This window comes from Manacus candei, unplaced genomic scaffold (assembly GCF_025592945.1).
Source record: "Manacus candei isolate 608988 ecotype Guabito, Panama unplaced genomic scaffold, ASM2559294v1 h1tg000150l, whole genome shotgun sequence".
Taxonomy (NCBI): domain Eukaryota; kingdom Metazoa; phylum Chordata; class Aves; order Passeriformes; family Pipridae; genus Manacus; species Manacus candei.
The window spans coordinates 1,137,578-1,157,862 of NW_026138198.1; the positions used below are offsets into that span (position 1 = coordinate 1,137,578).

A 20,285-nucleotide genomic window follows, 5' to 3' on the forward strand; every position below is an offset into this window, starting at 1 on the left:
TCCTGTCACTGCCAAGCAAAGCCCTCCCTTCCTCTACTCCTAGAGACTGGGAGGAAATTCCTGACTGGGAAGGTGCTGACGGGGTGGGATTGGTGTTAATGTTCCTTCTGAAATGCATTTTAGCTTCAGCCGTGATCATTGTGGGTAGTTTTATTTTTCCGTGTTTTAAGAGTCATATCCTGATCCCCTCCTAGAAAACCATTTGCAAACCAATGAGTACCCAGAGTTTTTCTCTCTGTTCGTGTTTGGAAGTTGACTCTCAATGGACCACGTGAAGGCAAATGAACTGCAGGTTTGAGATGGGAAGCAAACTTCCAGATACTTTTTGGGTCCTCCCAATTCAGTGACATTGGGAAATCTGTGACTTCTTTCAGCTCCTTGTGTTGAGGAATGGGAAGTCAGGCTTTCCTGAATGTAGCATTACTCAATGCCAGATTGTTCTGGGCCTTGCCAGCCCAGGTGTTTTTGTGCTGCAGGTCAAGCCTTCCATGAAGAAATTCTTCCAGGAAGGAGCCACAGCTTCTGCCTTGGCACAGATGCCAAGCCTTGGCCCCAGTGGCTGCAGCTGCTTTTGGGAATGGATTCCTTGGGAGCTGGGTCAGGTTGGCCGGGCTGGGGGAGGCCCCAGGGCCCATGGCAGTGTGTCACAGGGCCCTTTGTGACACGGTGGCCGTCGCCCAGGGGATGGGCCGGTGTCCTTTGTGACCCGTGGGGATAAAGGTGTCGGCGGCAACGCGGCCACGCCACCGTGCTCGGAGCGGGCGACTGGGCAGGACGGGACAGAGCGGTGCTGTGAGGAGCCTCCTCGCAGCCAACTCCTTTCTCGTCGACCAGGAGCGTTTCTGAGAGTTCTTTTTTCATCAACTTCCCTCGAGGCCACAGCACAGGAGTTGGGGACCCGGAGCATTTCTGAGGTGACCCCACTCCCTGTGGGAGTGGCCCTCGAGGCCAGGCCACGGGCCTTGGTGTCCCGGAGCTTTTCCGAGGAGTCACCAGTGGCTGTGGCAGTGGCCCTTGAGGCCATTTTGTGAGAGCCTGCCACCAGGGGCTGTTCCAAGCCATCAGCAGCCCCTGTGGCAGTGGCCCTTGAGGCCATTTTGTGAGACTTTGCCACCAGGGGCTATTCCAAGCCATCCCCAGTCCCTGTGGCAGGAGCCCCGCAGGCCATTGTGTCACACTTGGCCGCCAGGGGTTTTTCCAGGTTTCTCCCCCGCAGGTGCCCTCCAGACCAGACTGTGCCATGGCGGGGGGATGCTTCGGCCTGTGCCGGCTGCTCCGGAGGAAGAGGAAGAACAGGAGAGGCCCTGGAGCTGGCCCAGCACAGGAAGCAGAGGAGGAGGTGCAGCACTTCCAGCCACTGCAGCAGGGTGAGTGCTGGAGCTGGGCCCCAGGGATGGTGGCTGCAGCCAGCTGGGCCCCTTGCCGTCCCCTCTGGACATGACCAGGGAAAGGGAAGGGAAAAGGGGACCCAAGGCTGATCCCCCCGGAATCTGTGCTCCATCCCCTGGGCATCCCAGGGCTGGCCCTGCCTGTGGAGCACAGGGCTGGGCTGTGTTCTCTGGCCTCTCCCACGGCCCCTCAGCTCTGACTGCGCTCGCTCTTTGCCAGATCCAGGCCGGGACCGCCCAGAAGAGCAGGACCGCGCCCGTGGCCGCTTGCGCAGGGCAGTTCAGGTACCTGCAGCCATCCCGCCCTGGGCTGGGCCTGCTGTCCCTGCTCCGCCTGGCACCGCTGTCAGAGCACTCCATGCCACTTCCCTCTCTTCCCTGCCCTTTCTTCTCCTGCAGAGGTTGCTGAAATTCATGGGTCTTCGGCACAGAACAGCCACGACCGCACCGCCCGAGCTCCCAGCACAGCCTGACACCAGCGCAGCCGAGCTCGAGGCGGAGCCCGATGTCAGCACTGCACCGAGGGACTGTGCAGCCAGCGGTGACATGGCACCGACTCATGTCACAGCCACCTCTGACACGGCACTGACGGATGGCACAGCCACTTTTGACACGGCACTGACCGACGCCGAGACAAGCTCTGACGCGGCACCAACTGATGTCGGGGCCAAGGCTGACGCCACAACTGAGAGCATCGCAGACACCGACTGCCTGCCCATGGACAGTGTCACTGATGCTCCCAGTCTGGACATTTGGGAGGAGAAAACTGTCTCCAATGTGAATGAAGTAAGCAGCCTGTGGCCAGGGCTCGAGCTCCCCAGGGGTCTTGCGGCCCCTCAAGCCAGCTCTCCTGGGCCCCCAGAGCCTTTGAGGCCAGCACAGTGTGGTGGGAAGGGAAGCCCTTCCTGCGGCAAGCTGGGCAAGCTGCTGGCTCTGGCAGCTCTCCAAGTGTCTCCCACTCCCCTCCAGGTGCCAGCCATTGTCAGATCCATCCACCAGTGGCTCACGTGCCGGGTGTCTCCAGAGGTCAGGCCGCCTATTGCCATCCGCAGGCTGGCCCACGCACACCCTGGGCACGTGGTGACGACTCTCCTGCACTGTGCCCCAGCGTGTGACAGGTACAGGGCCCAGCTGCTTTGCTGCCTCAGGGCTCACCAGCCTTTACAACCCAGCACCCCATCCAGCCTGTCCCTCCTGCTCTGACAGACAGGTGGACAATTTCAGCACCCTCTGGCCCCTCCACTTCCCAGCCCTGGCATGTCAGCCCCTGATCCTGCTGCCATGTGCCCTCCCTGCCCCTCAAGGCACCGTGGCTCTGTCACCTGGGCCCCCACAGCTCCCAAGGCCCAGACCCCCCTGACCCAGAGCTCTGGCTCCACAGAGCTGCTGCAATCCTGTGGAGGACCATCGCCTCCTCGGCCACCACAGCGCACGAGGTGCTGCCAACGCTGCTCAGGGTGATGGAGGACTGGCCACTGCACAGCGTGTGCACCTCCAACGGGGACCACGTGGACGTCTTTGCCCTGGCTGTGAGTTTCTAGAAGTGGCCTTTGCTCCTCCCCACGTCGCCTCTCCAGCGACTCTCCATCTTCCCCCACCCTTGCATCTCCCTCAGGCCTTGGGCTGTAAATGGGGCTGAGGGGCAGGTCCAAGGGCAGCAGGCCGGCTGCTCCCCCTGGCTCTCCCTGGCCTCTCCCTCCCTCTGGGCACTGATGGTGTCTCCATGTGGCTTTCTTGCAGGCAACCCTGGCCCTGTGGCTGATGGTCCAGGAGCTCCAGTGCCAAGATGCACTGTTTGTTTATGCCCCTCGTCTCCTCCTGGCTCTGCTCTGCCAAGTTTCTATGAGCACTGAGCAGATGCCACAGGAGGTCAGCACCTTCTGGAGGGGATGCCAGGAGCTACACGGCCTTCCCGCCCACCCCAACAGGTGCTCCATGCCCGTCCCCTCTCCCTGCCATGCCCTGGGGGCTGGGGCCAGGGCTCCCAGCCTGACATGGCCTTTGCTCTGCACACAGCTTTGTGGTGCAGACCATCCGGGCCCTGCTCTGCCGGCTGCAGTGGGACCAGGAGCTGGTGTCAGTGGAGCGCAAGCGTGGCTGGGACGCGCTCCTCTCTGCTGACACCCACCACTACGCGGTGGGGCTGCTGGCCAGGTGAGACAGCCTTGTCCCCGCTGCCCCCGGCACCTCTGCCCTGGGCACGGGGCAGCCCACACAGCCCCCATGGGCGTGGGACAGAGGGCCTTGGCCCCAAGGGATGGCCCAGCCAGTGCTGGCAGAGCTTTGCCCACCCGACTCAGGGCCGAGGGTTCCCTTTTTGCCCTGACAGGGAGATGCGCCACGTGTTGGTCCCCTCCTATGGCCCGCTGGCAAGGCACCTGCTGGGGCTGCTCAGCACGGAGGGGCCCCGCTGGGAGCTGCCTGCCCTGGCCTTCCTTGTCGAGGTGAGCCCGATGGCCAGTGCTGCCTGGCCCCGCTGCCTCCCCCTCTCTGCCCTCTCACAGCCGCAGCTGCCCGGGACGGTGCCTGCGCCCTGTGCTGCTGCCTGGGCCCAGCCCTGGCCGGCTCCGCGCTCCTGCCGCCCGCCCACCCCGGCACTGCTCTCTGCCTTCCAGGTCCTCAACTATTTGGACGTGAGCGCAGGTGATGACAGTGTCCTGCAGATCCTGGCAAGGCACCTGCAGAGCCAGTGCCCAGAGAGGCGGCGCCTGGCTCTGCGAGGGCTCCTGGTGCTGAGCGTGGATCCCTCCATGGTGAGAAGGGGGCAGGGGCTGAAGCCACACGGGCAGCCTGGGGCTGGGGAGGGCAGTGGCTTGGCCTTGGCTGGGCTTGGGGAGCTGTGGCAGCTGCTCCCAGCTCTCCTGCCTCCCTCTCCAACTGCCCAGGCACTGTGGGACAGGCCTTTGGCCTCTGGGCCCCGGGGCAGCAGCGTGGGTTTGCAGTGGCAGAGTGGGGTTGGTGGGGCAGCTCTTCAGGGCTTCCCAGCACAGCCTTCTGTTCCCCACAGGCCAAAAGCATCTGCAGCCTGTCTGAGCCCCTCCTGGAGCTGCTGCGGGATGGAGATGGAGAGCTGGTCGCCATGACCCTCTCCGTGTTCCGGAATGTGCTCCAGGATGAGGAAGACAGGAAGGGACTCAGCTCCACTGCCCCGAGGCTGACTGAGGCGCTCCGGCCAGTCTTTGACAACGTAAGGCTCTGTGCCCCCAGCCACAGGCACTGGGTGCTGCCAGGAAACTTGTGGAGTTTCAGGGCCTGGAGCAGGCAGTGCTGAGGTCTTTGTGTGTTCTTTGGCCCCAGGACAACAGCCACGTGCAGCTGCTGTCCATTCGCCTCTTCCGAGAGGTGATGGAGGTGCTGGCGGAAGAGGGAACAGAGCCCTGGGAGATGCAGGTGCGCCAGAGCCTGGTCCCACTGTTCTTCCGCTGGCACGACGAGAACCAGCGCGTGGCAGAGGTGAGCACTGCTGGGCTCTGGTGTCCCCGGGGCAGGGGCTGGGCTGCCTCCTGCCCTGGGGCCTCAAGGGCTCAGGCCTCCTGCTGCCCTTGGAGCAGGGACACAGGGGCTGTGCCCTGGGCTGCGCTGCCATGTCCCGCTCTCTGCTGCTCTGCAGGCCGCTCGGGAAGCGCTGCTCTGGGCTACAAGCTTCCTCCACAGGAAGGACCTGGAGCAGCTGCTGGAGACAGAGCAGCCCTTCAGGTTCTGTGACTGCCTGGTAAGGACGAGCATGGAGGCCCAGCCCCAGGCTGGAGAAGCCCCCGATGCCCAGTATGTGGGGCTGGCCCTGTGCCCCTGCCCACTGCTGCAACCACAGACACCCCCTGCTCTCTGCAGATGGAAAAGGACAGGAGCCGAAGGGGCGAGCACCTGCAGCAGGCCCTGCCCTACCTGCAGAGCCCACAGGAGCCCCTGCGAGAGGCGGCCGTCAGGTTCATGGGTGAGCCCCAAGGCCGCGGTCCCTCCCCGCCCCGCTGCAGCTCGGCCCCAGCCTCGGCTGCTGCAGCGGCAGCAGGATGGGCCCAGGGATGTGCTGGGGAGCCCCGAGTGCCCTGGCGGCTGCTGCCGCCCTCTGCCAGCCCAGCCCCGGGGCCTCCCCATGCGGAGCCCCTGGGCCCTGACAGCCTCTGTGTTCCCAGGGGTCGCCGGCTGGCACATGAGGGAGTGGCAGCAAGACCTGTGGCCCATCCTCAAGGGTGAGTGAGGGCAGAGGGGCCTCCCTGGGGGCTGCCGGGGACCAGCACAGACCCTGGGCAGGGAGCTGCAATCCCTGCCCTGCCTGCACAGGGCTCTGCTCCCTGCACACCGTGGCCAGAGCACACACACATGGCAGGGGCAGGGTGCCCATTGGTGCCCAGCACCTTCCCGCTCATCCCCTTGGCCCCTGCTCCCTCCTGGCCGTGCCAAGAGCTGCCTGGCATGGCCCTGGCAGGAGGGGCTCCTGGGGTCCCTGCACAGCCACGCTCTGACCCCGGCTCCCTTCCTCTCTATTCCAGGCCTTACAGCCATGAGTGACGACGACTGCCCCTCTGTCTCCAACATCAGAACTACACTCGTGGACACTTACAGCCGTGCCAGGAGACGACCAATGTCCCTGCAACAGCCCTGCAACAGCCCAGGGACCACTTCTCGGCACGGCTGCACCATCAGCTGATGCTGGATCCAACTGAGCCAGCCTGCAAGGCCAGGCAGCTCCTGGCCTCTTCAGCCCCAGGGACGGCTCCCTCCCTTGCATTCCCTTCTCCTGACCCCACTTCATCCCTCTCCTTGCCCTCACAATAATAAACATTTGTTTTCTCCCCCTTATCTGCATCTTGGTGCAACTGAAAGGGCACAAACCCTCAGCTCTGCAGCTCACGGGCCCGCTCCTGCCTCTCTTTCGTCCCCTGCACCGTGGGCACACACCCCCAGGGACACGGGCATTTCAGGCTGCAAAGGGGCCTGTCCTGAAGGGCCACATGCACAGCTTTGTGCACTTGAAGATCTTGCTGATCTTCAGTGCTGGTTGTGCTGAGCTTCCCCAAGAAAGCTGCAGACTTGGCTCATCCCTGGGGAGGCAAGGGGCTTGCTTCCCAAGGAAAGTGCTTCCCAAAGAAGCACTGTCTCCATTGGCAGTGGGTCTGATTTCTTGGACCCAACAGAGACTTTCAGGGCCTCCTAGAGGGTCTGCCAAAGACTTACAAGTCCTGCGGCCTCCTTGTCGTTTTTTAGAGCTTTGTCCCAAAGACAGGCTCCGACTTTGTCCCATCGTTCCACCTCACAAACAGTGTATGGATTTATGTTAGGACAATTGTCACAAGCCCATGCTAACAGCCACTTTAAGTCCATAGCTGATAGCTCTCGCTGTTGCTTCCACAAATTATGTTAAATACTTGGATTACATTCTTTTGCTCTCTGGGTAGAGAGTTCCCCATCACGTCCTCGGCTGCTTCCCTGCTGTCCAGCAGGAAGGTAACTGCAGTGCACCTGGGCTTCCTTTCAGCCCATCGTCCAGCCCAGCTACGCCGCGGGTAAGACGTCCTCCCTCTGGGGTTTTATTAAGGTCCCTGTTCGGGTGCCATTTGTGGCGTGTTAAATCATGGACTCAGCTCTTTGGGGATACTGAGACCTTTCTTTGTTACAGTTGCTGCCTTTTATACCATGTTAATGTTACTATTTCTATCATGCTTCTGCCCCCTAGTTCCCTAAGGCAGCTTTCCACAGTCTCTGCTCCTTCCCACAACCAGTCAAGGCCAAAACACTCCTGGTTGATCCTAATTCACTGAATGCAGCTGCTGCTGGCTTAACTTGTTCCCACAGAAGCCCAACTGGCAGGGGAACAGAGAGGCAGCAGCTCCCTCAGCAGTGCTCCAACAGCCCCCCACAGTCCCTGGGCATGGCCCGAAATCCCCTCGTCGTGGTACCCCCAGATGCTCCATGGCCAGGTCACCAGGATCCCAGCCGAGGTCTCCTGGCACCAAGATGGGCCCTGAGTGTCCCCGGGCTGCTTCCCCAGTCTCCAAGCAAGATCTGCCTGGCACCCCTGATTTGGGAGAGCAAGTCCTTGCTGTGTTTTTGGGTTGGAAGAACTGTTTCTCTTCTTTGCTGCTCTGCCTGCCTCTGCTGGCTTGCTGGGTGCCTCCTGCAGCTTTGGCAAGGAGTTCAGCTCCGGCAGCAGCCCGGCTGTGCCATCCAGGCTTTTGAACTCCACGCTGGAGACAATGGCAAACAGACTCCACCTGGCAATCAGACTCCACCTTCTAATCAGTCCACTCCATGGGTGTGGAGGGGAAGGGATGGGTGGAACCTTCCGGAGGGGGGGTGGCCTCGTGTCCCTCAGGGTAGCCCCGGGAGCTCACCTGGGTAAGCCCCGCAGTAGCTGTCAGTCCAAACCAGCCCGGGAAAACTGGAACAGCCACAGCTCCTGCAGCCCCACACCCAGCTCCCACTGGCAGGGACAGGGAGAACCCGGCCCCTCAGCCCGGCAGGGAAGCCCCAGAGTGGCTGCTGGGTCACAGACCCCACCTGGGGGGTTGGCCAGAGGGACCGGAGCAAAGAAAACCAGGGGCACTTGTTGGCCTGGTGTGCTGGCCCTGCCACGGGACTGGGGAGAGCTGATCCTCTCCAGGGCTACGGTGGTAGCTCCAGCATCTGTCTCTCCCTTTTTCTCCTTCTCTCTTCTTGCTGCCTCTGCTTCTCTTTCTCTGCTCCTTTCCTGATGCTTGGGGTGGTTTGGAGCTGGAGGGATCAGATCTTGATTGAAGTGTGGGGGAATTGGTTGGATGTTGCCTTAAGTGTTGTTGGTTTAGTGGATCTTGATTCAGTCTTGTTGGTTTACTGGACTTTGACTGAGGTGTTGTGATTCCTAGGATCTGCTGAGTGAGGATTGTGGTGGAACATCTTTGTCCCACTTGTGTGGTGTCCTTTTGAACTTTGGCCAAGTGCCCTTATTTGCTCCCCTAAAGTAAAAAAGAAATTCCTCGGGAACAAGCCCATGGCTTATCCTCTTGGCACTATCTCGAACTATTAAAGAACCCTGCATCAATATATGAAAGTAAAATTCCCAGCAAACTCCCATGAGCTGGCAGCTCCAAGGGCTTGGAGTCTTACAGGACTCCACCACTGCCCTGCCCAGCCTGTGCCAGGGCTGGACAACCCTTTCCATGAACAATTTTCCCTAATTTTAGCCAACCTGAACCTCCCCTGGTGTAACTTGAGGCTGTTTCCTCTCTTTCTGCCCCTTGATCCCTGCGAGCAGAGCCCAACCCTGCTTTGGCTCCATCCTTCTGTCACGGAGTGGCAGAGCCAGAAGGTCCCCCCTGAACCTCCTTTTCTCCAGGCTGAGCCCCCACAGCTCCCTCACAAAAGCCACTCCTCAGAAAAGCTCCCTGAAAACAACTCTCTTCCAGCCTTCTGCTCTGCAGATCCATGGGGATCCCTCCAGCCACACCTCACCATCCACCCAGCCTTTCCCAAGTGCATCCAGCTTGCTCCCAGCCAGCTGGTCGGAAGAAGGAAGCTGTCCCAACACCTCTACTGCCCATAAACCTCTGTTCTCCTGAAGAAATGAGTAATGGGCTCTTTGGGGACAAAGCCAGCATCCTTGGCATCCCACTGAAGCACACCTGGAGGGCACCGACCCTGCGGTGACAACCCCCTGGTGACACTGTCCCCCTGCAGCCACTTGGCTGCCTGGGAGGGACAGGTTTGTCCGGAAAGTTCTCAACTCATTGCAAGCCCAAGCAGCCCCAAGTGCATCCCTGACAATTCCTCCCGTGTACTGCTGACAGCTGCTGCAATATTGCTCCTGTCAAGCAGCATTTAAGTGCCCTTTTCTCCCCAGCTCAGGTTCTCTGTTAGTTCTGGGCAATCCTGTCACTGCCAAGCAAAGCCCTCCCTTCCTCTACTCCTAGAGACTGGGAGGAAATTCCTGACTGGGAAGGTGCTGACGGGGTGGGATTGGTGTTAATGTTCCTTCTGAAATGCATTTTAGCTTCAGCCGTGATCATTGTGGGTAGTTTTATTTTTCCGTGTTTTAAGAGTCATATCCTGATCCCCTCCTAGAAAACCATTTGCAAACCAATGAGTACCCAGAGTTTTTCTCTCTGTTCGTGTTTGGAAGTTGACTCTCAATGGACCACGTGAAGGCAAATGAACTGCAGGTTTGAGATGGGAAGCAAACTTCCAGATACTTTTTGGGTCCTCCCAATTCAGTGACATTGGGAAATCTGTGACTTCTTTCAGCTCCTTGTGTTGAGGAATGGGAAGTCAGGCTTTCCTGAATGTAGCATTACTCAATGCCAGATTGTTCTGGGCCTTGCCAGCCCAGGTGTTTTTGTGCTGCAGGTCAAGCCTTCCATGAAGAAATTCTTCCAGGAAGGAGCCACAGCTTCTACCTTGGCACAGATGCCAAGCCTTGGCCCCAGTGGCTGCAGCTGCTTTTGGGAATGGATTCCTTGGGAGCTGGGTCAGGTTGGCCGGGCTGGGGGAGGCCCCAGGGCCCATGGCAGTGTGTCACAGGGCCCTTTGTGACACGGTGGCCGTCGCCCAGGGGATGGGCCGGTGTCCTTTGTGACCCGTGGGGATAAAGGTGTCGGCGGCAACGCGGCCACGCCACCGTGCTCGGAGCGGGCGACTGGGCAGGACGGGACAGAGCGGTGCTGTGAGGAGCCTCCTCGCAGCCAACTCCTTTCTCGTCGACCAGGAGCGTTTTCGAGAGTTCTTTTGTGATCAACTTCCCTCGAGGCCACAGCACAGGAGTTGGGGACCCGGAGCGTTTCTGAGGTGACCCCACTCCCTGTGGGAGTGGCCCTCGAGGCCAGGCCACGGGCCTTGGTGACCCGGAGCTTTTCCGAGGAGTCACCAGTGGCTGTGGCAGCGGCCCTTGAGGCCATTTTGTGAGACTTTGCCACCAGGGGCTGTTCCAAGCCATCAGCAGCCCCTGTGGCAGTGGCCCTCGAGGCCATTTGTTGAGACTTTGCCACCAGGGGCTGTTCCAAGCCATCCCCAGTCCCTGTGGCAGGAGCCCCGCAGGCCATTGTGTCACACTTGGCCGCCAGGGGTTTTTCCAGGTTTCTCCCCCGCAGGTGCCCTCCAGACCAGACTGTGCCATGGCGGGGGGATGCTTCGGCCTGTGCCGGCTGCTCCGGAGGAAGAGGAAGAACAGGAGAGGCCCTGGAGCTGGCCCAGCACAGGAAGCAGAGGAGGAGGTGCAGCACTTCCAGCCACTGCAGCAGGGTGAGTGCTGGAGCTGGGCCCCAGGGATGGTGGCTGCAGCCAGCTGGACCCCTTGCCATCCCCTCTGGACATGGCCAGGGAAAGGGAGGGGAAAGGGGGTCCAAGGCTGATCCCCCCGGCATCCGTGCTCCATCCCCTGGGCATCCCAGGGCTGGCCCTGCCTGTGGAGCACAGGGCTGGGCTGTGTTCTCTGGCCTCTCCCACGGCCCCTCAGCTCTGACTGCGCTCGCTCTTTGCCAGATCCAGGCCGGGACCGCCCAGAAGAGCAGGACCGCGCCCGTGGCCGCTTGCGCAGGGCAGTTCAGGTACCTGCAGCCATCCCCCCTGGGCTGGGCCTGCTGTCCCTGCTCCGCCCGGTACCTCTGTCAGAGCACTCCATGCCACTTCCCTCTCTTCCCTGCCCTTTCTTCTCCTGCAGAGGTTGCTGAAATTCATGCGAGTTCGGCGCAGAACAGCCACGACCGCACCGCCCGAGCTCCCGGCACAGCCTGACACCAGCGCAGCCGAGCTCGAGGCGGAGCCCGATGTCAGCACTGCACCGAGGGACTGTGCAGCCAGCGGTGACATGGCACCAACTCATGTCACAACAACCACTGACTCGGCAGGAATTGATGGCACAGAAACCACCGACGTGGCAGCCATTGATTGCGCAGCCACCGGTGACACGGCACCGGTTATTGGCACAGACAGCGCCGAGATGGCACAGCTCGAGGGCACAGCAACCACTGACACGGCAGCGCAGCCCGCGGTGGAGCCTGATGGCAGCACTGCACCCAGTGACTGTGCAGCCAGCGGTGACGTGGCACCCATGGATTGTGCTGCCAGCGGTGACATGGCACCGACTGATGGCACAGCAACCTCGGACATGGCAGCCAGTGATTGCACAGCCACCTGTGTCATGGCACCTACTGATGGCACAGACACCGCTGAGATGGCACAGCTCAAGGGCACAGCAACCAGTGACACGGCACCGGTTAATGACATGGACATCTCTGACATGGCACCGATGGATGGCACAGTCACCTGTGACACCGAGCTGGCCGACACCGACACAAGCTCTGACACAGCACCAGCTGATGTCGGGGCCAAATCTGAGGACACGACTGAGGGCATTGCAAGCAGTGACTGCACATCCACCCTGGCACTGCTCTCTGCCTTCCAGCTCCTCGACTCTCTGGATGTGAACACCTCTCCCGACAGTGTCCTGCAGATCCTGGCAAGGCACCTGCAGAGCCAGTGCCCAGAGAGGCGGCGCCTGGCTCTGCGAGGGCTCCTGGTGCTCAGCGTGGATCCCTCCATGGTGAGAAGGGGGCAGGGGCTGAAGCCACACGGGCAGCCTGGGGCTGGGGAGGGCAGTGGCTTGGCCTTGGCTGGGCTTGGGGAGCTGTGGCAGCTGCTGCCAGCTCTCCTGCCTCCCTCTCCAGCTGCCCAGGCCCTGTGGGACAGGCCTTTGGCCTCTGGGCCCCAGGGCAGCAGCGTGGGCTTGCAGTGGCAGAGTGGGGTTGGTGGGGCACCTGTTCAGGGCTTCCCAGCACAGCCTTGTGTTCCACCCAGGCCAAAGACATCTGCAGCCTGTCTGAGCCCCTCCTGGAGCTGCTGCGGGACGGAGATGGAGAGCTGGTGGCCATGACCCTCTCCGTGTTCCGGAATGTGCTCCGGGATGGAGACAACAGTGATGATTTCAGCTCCACTGCCCCGAGGCTGGCTGAGGCGCTGCGGCCAGTCTTTGACCACGTAAGGCTCTGTGCCCCCAGCCACAGGCACTGGGTGCTGCCAGGAAACTTGTGGAGTTTCAGGGCTTGGAGCAGGCAGTGCTGAGGTCTTTGTGTGTTCTTTGGCCCCAGGACAACAGCCACGTGCAGCTGCTGTCCATTCGCCTCTTCCGAGAGGTGATGGAGGTGCTGGCGGAAGAGGGAACAGAGCCCTGGGAGATGCAGGTGCGCCAGAGCCTGGTCCCACTGTTCTTCCGCTGGCACGACGAGAACCAGCGCGTGGCAGAGGTGAGCACTGCTGGGCTCTGGTGTCCCCGGGGCAGGGGCTGGGCTGCCTCCTGCCCTGGGGCCTCAAGGGCTCCAGCCTCCTGCTGCCCTTGGAGCAGGGACACAGGGGCTGTGCCCTGGGCTGCGCTGCCATGTCCCGCTCTCTGCTGCTCTGCAGGCCGCTCGGGAAGCGCTGCTCTGGGCTACAAGCTTCCTCCACAGGAAGGACCTGGAGCAGCTGCTGGAGACAGAGCAGCCCTTCAGGTTCTGTGACTGCCTGGTAAGGACGAGCATGGAGGCCCAGCCCCAGGCTGGAGAAGTCCCCAGCCCCTGATGCCCAGTGCGTGGGGCTGGCCCTGTGCCCCTGCCCACTGCTGCAACCACAGACACCCCCCTGCTCTCTGCAGATGGAAAAGGACAGGAGCCGAAGGGGCGAGCACCTGCAGCAGGCCCTGCCCTACCTGCAGAGCCCACAGGAGCCCCTGCGAGAGGCGGCCGTCAGGTTCATGGGTGAGCCCCAAGGCCGCGGTCCCTCCCCGCCCCGCTGCAGCTCGGCCCCAGCCCCGGCTGCTGCAGCAGCAGCAGGATGGGCCCAGGGATGTGCTGGGGAGCCCCGAGTGCCCTGGCGGCTGCTGCCGCCCTCTGCCAGCCCAGCCCCGGGGCCTCCCCATGCGGAGCCCCTGGGCCCTGACAGCCTCTGTGTTCCCAGGGGTCGCCGGCTGGCACATGAGGGAGTGGCAGCAAGACCTGTGGCCCATCCTCAAGGGTGAGTGAGGGCAGAGGGGCCTCCCTGGGGGCTGCCGGGGACCAGCACAGACCCTGGGCAGGGAGCTGCAATCCCTGCCCTGCCTGCACAGGGCTCTGCTCCCTGCACACCGTGGCCAGAGCACACACACATGGCAGGGGCAGGGTGCCCATTGGTGCCCAGCACTTTCCCGCTCATCCCCTTGGCCCCTGCTCCCTCCTGGCCGTGCCAAGAGCTGCCTGGCATGGTCCTGGCAGGAGGGGCTCCTGGGTCCCTGCACAGCCACGCTCTGACCCCAGCTCCCTTCCTCTCTCTTCCAGGCCTTACAGCCATGAGCGAGGACGACTGCCCCTCCGTCTCCAACATGAGAGCTGCACTCGTGGCCACTTACAGCCGTGCCATGAGAGCTCCACCTGCTCCGCTGAGACGACCAATGTCCCTGCAACAGCCCCCCACCACAGCCCAGGGACCACTTCTCAGCGCGGCTGCAGCTCCAGCTGATGCTGGGCCCAACTGAGCCAGCCCGCAAGGCCAGGCAGCTCCTGGCCTCTGCAGGCCCAGGGACGGCTCCCTCCTTCCATTCCCTTCTCCTGACCCCACTTCATCCTTCCCCTTGCCCTGATGTTAATAAACCCTGGCTTTCTCCCCTTATCTGCGTCTTTATCTGTGTCTTGGTGCAACTGAAAGGGCACAAACCCTCAGCTCTGCAGCTCACGGGCCCGCTCCTGCCTCTCTTTCGTCCCCTGCACCGTGGGCACACACACCCTGGGACACGGGCACTTCAGGCTGCAAAGGGGCCTGTCCTGAAGGGCCACTTGCACAGCTTTGTGCACTTGAAGATCTTGCTGATCTTCAGTGCTGGTTGTGCTGAGCTTCCCCAAGAAAGCTGCAGACTTGGCTCATCCCTGGGGAGGCAAGGGGCTTGCTTCCCAAGGAAAGTGCTTCCCAAAGAAGCACTGTCTCCATTGGCAGTGGGTCTGATTTCTTGGACCCAACAGAGACTTTCAGGGCCTCCTAGAGGGTCTGCCAAAGACTTACAAGTCCTGCGGCCTCCTTGTCGTTTTTTAGAGCTTTGTCCCAAAGACAGGCTCCGACTTTGTCCCATCGTTCCACCTCACAAACAGTGTATGGATTTATGTTAGGACAATTGTCACAAGCCCATGCTAACAGCCACTTTAAGTCCATAGCTGATAGCTCTCGCTGTTGCTTCCACAAATTATGTTAAATACTTGGATTACATTCTTATACTCTCTGGGGATAGAGTTCCCCATCACGTCCTCGGCTGCTTCCCTGCTGTCCAGCAGGAAGGTAACTGCAGTGCACCTGGGCTTCCTTTCAGCCCATCGTCCAGCCCAGCTACGCCGCGGGTAAGACGTCCTCCCTCTGGGGTTTTATTAAGGTCCCTGTTCGGGTGCCATTTGTGGCGTGTTAAATCATGGACTCAGCTCTTTGGGGATACTGAGACCTTTCTTTGTTACAGTTGCTGCCTTTTATACCATGTTAATGTTACTATTTCTATCATGCTTCTGCCCCCTAGTTCCCTAAGGCAGCTTTCCACAGTCTCTGCTACTTCCCACAACCAGTCAAGGCCAAAACACTCCTGGTTGATCCTAATTCACTGAATGCAGCTGCTGCTGGCTTAACTTGTTCCCACAGAAGCCCAACTGGCAGGGGAACAGAGAGGCAGCAGCTCCCTCAGCAGTGCTCCAACAGCCCCCCACAGTCCCTGGGCATGGCCCGAAATCCCCTCGCCGTGGGACCCCCAGATGCTCCATGGCCAGGTCACCAGGATCCCAGCCGAGGTCTCCTGGCACCAAGATGGGCCCTGAGTGTCCCCGGGCTGCTTCCCCAGTCTCCAAGCAAGATCTGCCTGGCACCCCTGATTTGGGAGAGCAAGTCCTTGCTGTGCTTTTGGGTTGGAAGAACTGTTTCTCTTCTTTGCTGCTCTGCCTGCCTCTGCTGGCTTGCTGGGTGCCTCCTGCAGCTTTGGCAAGGAGCTCAGCTCCGGCAGCAGCCCGGCTGTGCCATCCAGGCTTTTGAACTCCACGCTGGAGACAATGGCAAACAGACTCCACCTGGCAATCAGACTCCACCTTCTAATCAGTCCACTCCATGGGTGTGGAGGGGAAGGGATGGGTGGAACCTCCCGGAGGGGGGGTGGCCTCGTGTCCCTCAGGGCAGCCCCAGGAGCTCACCTGGGTAAGCCCCGCAGTAGCTGTCAGTCCCAAGCAGCCTGGGAAAACTGGAACAGCCACAGCTCCTGCAGCCCCACACCCAGCTCCCACTGGCAGGGACAGGGAGAACCCGGCCCCTCAGCCCGGCAGGGAAGCCCCAGAGTGGCTGCTGGGTCACAGACCCCACCTGGGGGTTGGCCAGAGGGACCGGAGCAAAGAAAACCAGGGGCACTTGTTGGCCTGGTGTGCTGGCCCTGCCACGGGACTGGGGAGAGCTGATCCTCTCCAGGGCTACGGTGGTAGCTCCAGCATCTGTCTCTCCCTCTTTCTCCTTCTCTCTTCTTGCTGCCTCTGCTTCTCTTTCTCTGCTCCTTTCCTGATGCTTGGGGTGGTTTGGAGCTGGAGGGATCAGATCTTGATCGAAGTGTGGGGGAATTGGTTGGATGTTGCCTTAAGTGTTGTTGGTTTAGTGGATCTTGATTCAGTCTTGTTGGTTTACTGGACTTTGACTGAGGTGTTGTGATTCCTAGGATGTGTTGAGTGAGGATTGTGGTGGAACATCTTTGTCCCACTTTGTGGTGTCCTTTTGAACTTTGGCCAAGTGCCCTTATTTGCTCCCCTAAAGTAAAAAAGAAATTCCTCAGGAACAAGCCCGTGGCTTATTCTCTTGGTGCTATCTCGAGCTATTAAAGAACCCTGCATCAATATATGAAAGTAAAATTCCCAGCAAACTCCCATGAGCTGGCAGCTCCAAGGGCTTGGAGTCTTACAGGACTCCACCACTGCCCTGCCCAGCCTGTGCCAGGGCTGGACAACCCTTTCCATGAACAATTTTCCCTAATTTTAGCCAACCTGAACCTCCCCTGGTGTAACTTGAGGCTGTTTCCTCTCTTTCTGCCCCCTTGATCCCTGCGAGCAGAGCCCAACCCTGCTTTGGCTCTATCCTCCTGTCAGGGAGCTGCAGAGCCAGAAGGTCCCCCCTGAGCCTCCTTTTCTCCAGGCTGAGCCCCCACAGCTCCCTCACAAAAGCCACTCCTCAGAAAAGCTCCCTGAAAACATCTCTCTTCCAGCCTTCTGCTCTGCAGATCCATGGGGATCCCTCCAGCCACACCTCACCATCCACCCAGCCTTTCCCAAGTGCATCCAGCTTGCTCCCAGCCAGCTGGTTGGGAAAAGGAAGCTGTCCCAACACCTCTACTGCCCACAAACCTCTGTTCTCCTGAAGAAATGAGAAATGGGCTCTCTGGGGACAAAGCCAGCATCCTTGGCATCCCACTGAAGCACACCTGGAGGGCACCGACCCTGCGGTGACAACCCCCTGGTGACACTGTCCCCCTGCAGCCACTTGGCTGCCTGGGAGGGACAGGTTTGTCCGGAAAGTTCTCAACTCATTGCAAGCCCAAGCAGCCCCAAGTGCATCCCTGACAATTCCTCCCGTGTACTGCTGACAGCTGCTGCAATATTGCTCCTGTCAAGCAGCATTTAAGTCCCCTTTTCTCTCCAGCTCAGGTTCTCTGTTAGTTCTGGGCAATCCTATCACTGCCAAGCAAAGCCCTCCCTTCCTCTACTCCTAGAGATTGGATGAAATTCCTGACTGGGAAGGTGCTGAGAGGGGTGTGTGGGGTGTGGGTGTTGATGTTCCTTCTGAAATGCATTTTAGCTTCAGCCGTGATCATTCTGGGTAGTTTTATTTTTCCCTGCTTTTAAGAGTCCTGTTATTATCCCCTCCTACAAAAGCGTTTGCAAACCAATCAATGCCCAGATTTTTTGCTTCTGTTCGTGTTTGGAAGTTGACACTCAACAGACCACATGAAGGCAAGTGAGCTGCAGGTTTGAGATGGGAAGCAAACTTCCAAATAGTTTTTGGGTCCTCCCAATTCAGTGACATTGGGAAATTTGCGACTTCTTTCAGCTCCTTGTGTTGAGGAATGGGAAGTCAGGCTTTCCTGAATGTTGCATTACTCAATGCCAGATTGTTCTGGGCCTTGCCAGCCCAGGTGTTTTTGTGCTGCAGGTCATGACTTCCATGAAGAAATTCTTCCAGGAAGGAGCCACAGCTTCTGCTTTGGCACAGATGCCAAGCCTTGCCCCCAATGGCTGCAGCTGCTTTTGGGAATGGATTCCTTGGGAGCTGGGTCAGGTTGGCCGGGCTGGGGGAGGCCCCAGGGCCCATGGCAGTGTGTCACAGGGCCCTTTGTGACACGGTGGCCGTCGCCCAGGGGATGGGCCGGTGTCCTTTGTGACCCGTGGGGATAAAGGTGTCGGCGGCAACGCGGCCACGCCACCGTGCTCGGAGCGGGCGACTGGGCAGGACGGGACAGAGCGGTGCTGTGAGGAGCCTCCTCGCAGCCAACTCCTTTCTCGTCGACCAGGAGCGTTTCTGAGAGTTCTTTTGTGATCAACTTCCCTCGAGGCCACAGCACAGGAGTTGGGGACCCGGAGCGTTTCTGAGGTGACCCCACTCCCTGTGGGAGTGGCCCTCGAGGCCAGGCCACGGGCCTTGGTGTCCCGGAGCTTTTCCGAGGAGTCACCAGTGGCTGTGGCAGCGGCCCTTGAGGCCATTTTGTGAGAGCTTGCCACCAGGGGCTGTTCCAAGCCATCAGCAGCCCCTGTGGCAGTGGCCCTCGAGGCCATTTTGTGAGACTTTGCCACCAGGGGCTGTTCCAAGCCATCCCCAGTCCCTGTGGCAGGAGCCCCGCAGGCCATTGAGTCACACTTGGCCGCCAGGGGTTTTTCCCAGGTTTCTCCCCCGCAGGTGCCCTCCAGACCAGACTGTGCCATGGCGGGGGGATGCTTCGGCCTGTGCCGGCTGCTCCGGAGGAAGAGGAAGAACAGGAGAGGCCCTGGAGCTGGCCCAGCACAGGAAGAGGAGGAGGAGGTGCAGCACTTCCAGCCACTGCAGCAGGGTGAGTGCTGGAGCTGGGCCCCAGGGATGGTGGCTGCAGCCAGCTGGACCCCTTGCTGTCCCCTCTGGACATGGCCAGGGAAAGGGAGGGGAAAAGGGGGCCAAGGCTGATCCCCCCGGCATCCGTGCTCCATTCCCTGGGCATCCCAGGGCTGGCCCTGCCTGTGGAGCACAGGGCTGGGCTGTGTTCTCTGGCCTCTCCCGCGGCCCCTCAGCTCTGACTGCGCTCGCTCTTTGCCAGATCCAGGCTGGGACCGCCCAGAAGAGCAGGACCGCGCCCGTGGCCGCTTGCGCAGGGCAGTTCAGGTACCTGCAGCCATCCCCCCCTGGACTGGGCCTGCTGTCCCTGCTCCGCCTGGCACCGCTGTCAGAGCACTCCATGCCACTTCCCTCTCTTCCCTGCCCTTTCTTCTCCTGCAGAGGTTGCTGAAATTCATGCGAGTTCGGCGCAGAACAGCCACGACCGCACCGCCCGAGCCCCCGGCACAGCCTGACACCAGCGCAGCCGAGCTCGAGGCGGAGCCGGATGTCAGCACTGCACCGAGGGACTGTGCAGCCAGCGGTGACATGGCACTGACTCATGTCACAGCAACCTTGGACACGGCAGCAATTGATGGCACAGAAACCACCGACATGGCAGCCATTGATTGCGCAGCCACCGGTGACACGGCACCGGTTATTGGCACAGACAGCGCCGAGATGGCACAGCTCGAGGGCACAGCAACCACTGACACGGCAGCGCAGCCCGCGGTGGAGCCTGATGGCAGCACTGTACCCAGTGACTGTGCAGCCAGCGGTGACGTGGCACCTCTGGATTGTGCTGCCAGCGGTGACATGGCTCTGACTGATGGCACAGCAACCTTGGACATGGCAGCCAGTGATTGCACAGCCACCTGTGCCATGGCACCAACTGATGGCACAGACACCGCTGAGATGGCACAGCTCAAGGGCACAGCAACCAGTGACACGGCACCGGTTAATGACATGGACATCTCTGACATGGCACCGATGGATGGCACAGTCACCTGTGACACCGCGCTGGCCGACACCGACACAACCTCTGATACGGCACCAGCTGATGTCGGGGCCAAATCTGAGGACACGACTGAGGGCATTGCAAGCACTGACTGCACATCCACGCCGGCACTGCTCTCTGCCTTCCAGGTCCTCGACTATCTGGACGTGAACACCTCTCCCGACAGTGTCCTGCAGATCCTGGCAAGGCACCTGCAGAGCCAGTGCCCAGAGAGGCGGCGCCTGGCTCTGCGAGGGCTCCTGGTGCTGAGCGTGGATCCCTCCATGGTGAGAAGGGGGCAGGGGCTGAAGCCACACGGGCAGCCTGGGGCTGGGGAGGGCAGTGGCTTGGCCTTGGCTGGGCTTGGGGAGCTGTGGCAGCTGCTGCCAGCTCTCCTGCCTCCCTCTCCAACTGCCCAGGCCCTGTGGGACAGGCCTTTGGCCTCTGGGCCCCGGGGCAGCAGCGTGGGTTTGCAGTGGCAGAGTGGGGTTGGTGGGGCAGCTCTTCAGGGCTTCCCAGCACAGCCTTGTGTTCCACCCAGGCCAAAGACATCTGCAGCCTGTCTGAGCCCCTCCTGGAGCTGCTGCGGGATGGAGATGGAGAGCTGGTGGCCATGACCCTCTCCATGTTCCGGAATGTGCTCCGGGATGGAGACAACAGCGATGAGTTCAGCTCCACTGCCCCGAGGCTGGCTGAGGCGCTGCGGCCAGTCTTTGACCACGTAAGGCTCTGTGCCCCCAGCCACAGGCACTGGGTGCTGCCAGGAAACTTGTGGAGTTTCAGGGCCTGGAGCAGGCAGTGCTGAGGTCTTTGTGTGTTCTTTGGCCCCAGGACAACAGCCACGTGCAGCTGCTGTCCATTCGCCTCTT

The 20,285-nt window shown here is 60.7% G+C and overlaps 2 protein-coding genes across 13 annotated transcripts in view; both read left to right on the forward strand.

Annotated features, from left to right (window-relative positions):
- LOC127463090 (maestro heat-like repeat-containing protein family member 6) overlaps positions 1-20,285 on the forward strand; it is a 66,157-nt gene that overhangs the window by 6,997 nt on the left and 38,875 nt on the right. For all 12 annotated transcript variants that reach the window (XM_051772153.1, XM_051772154.1, XM_051772155.1 and 9 more), the window contains exon 2: positions 10,146-10,422. The gene's annotated coding sequence lies outside the window, so the exon portion shown is untranslated. The remainder of the gene's footprint in view (positions 1-10,145; positions 10,423-20,285) is intronic.
- Positions 1,803-13,839, forward strand: LOC127463146 (maestro heat-like repeat-containing protein family member 6). Its single transcript, XM_051772220.1, has 13 exons — positions 1,803-2,174; positions 2,358-2,506; positions 2,770-2,917; positions 3,129-3,316; positions 3,405-3,542; positions 3,718-3,832; positions 4,004-4,141; positions 4,396-4,575; positions 4,686-4,841; positions 4,999-5,100; positions 12,985-13,087; positions 13,287-13,343; positions 13,643-13,839. The coding sequence occupies exons 1-13, from the start codon at positions 1,803-1,805 to the stop codon at positions 13,837-13,839; spliced, it is 2,043 nt and encodes a 680-aa protein (XP_051628180.1).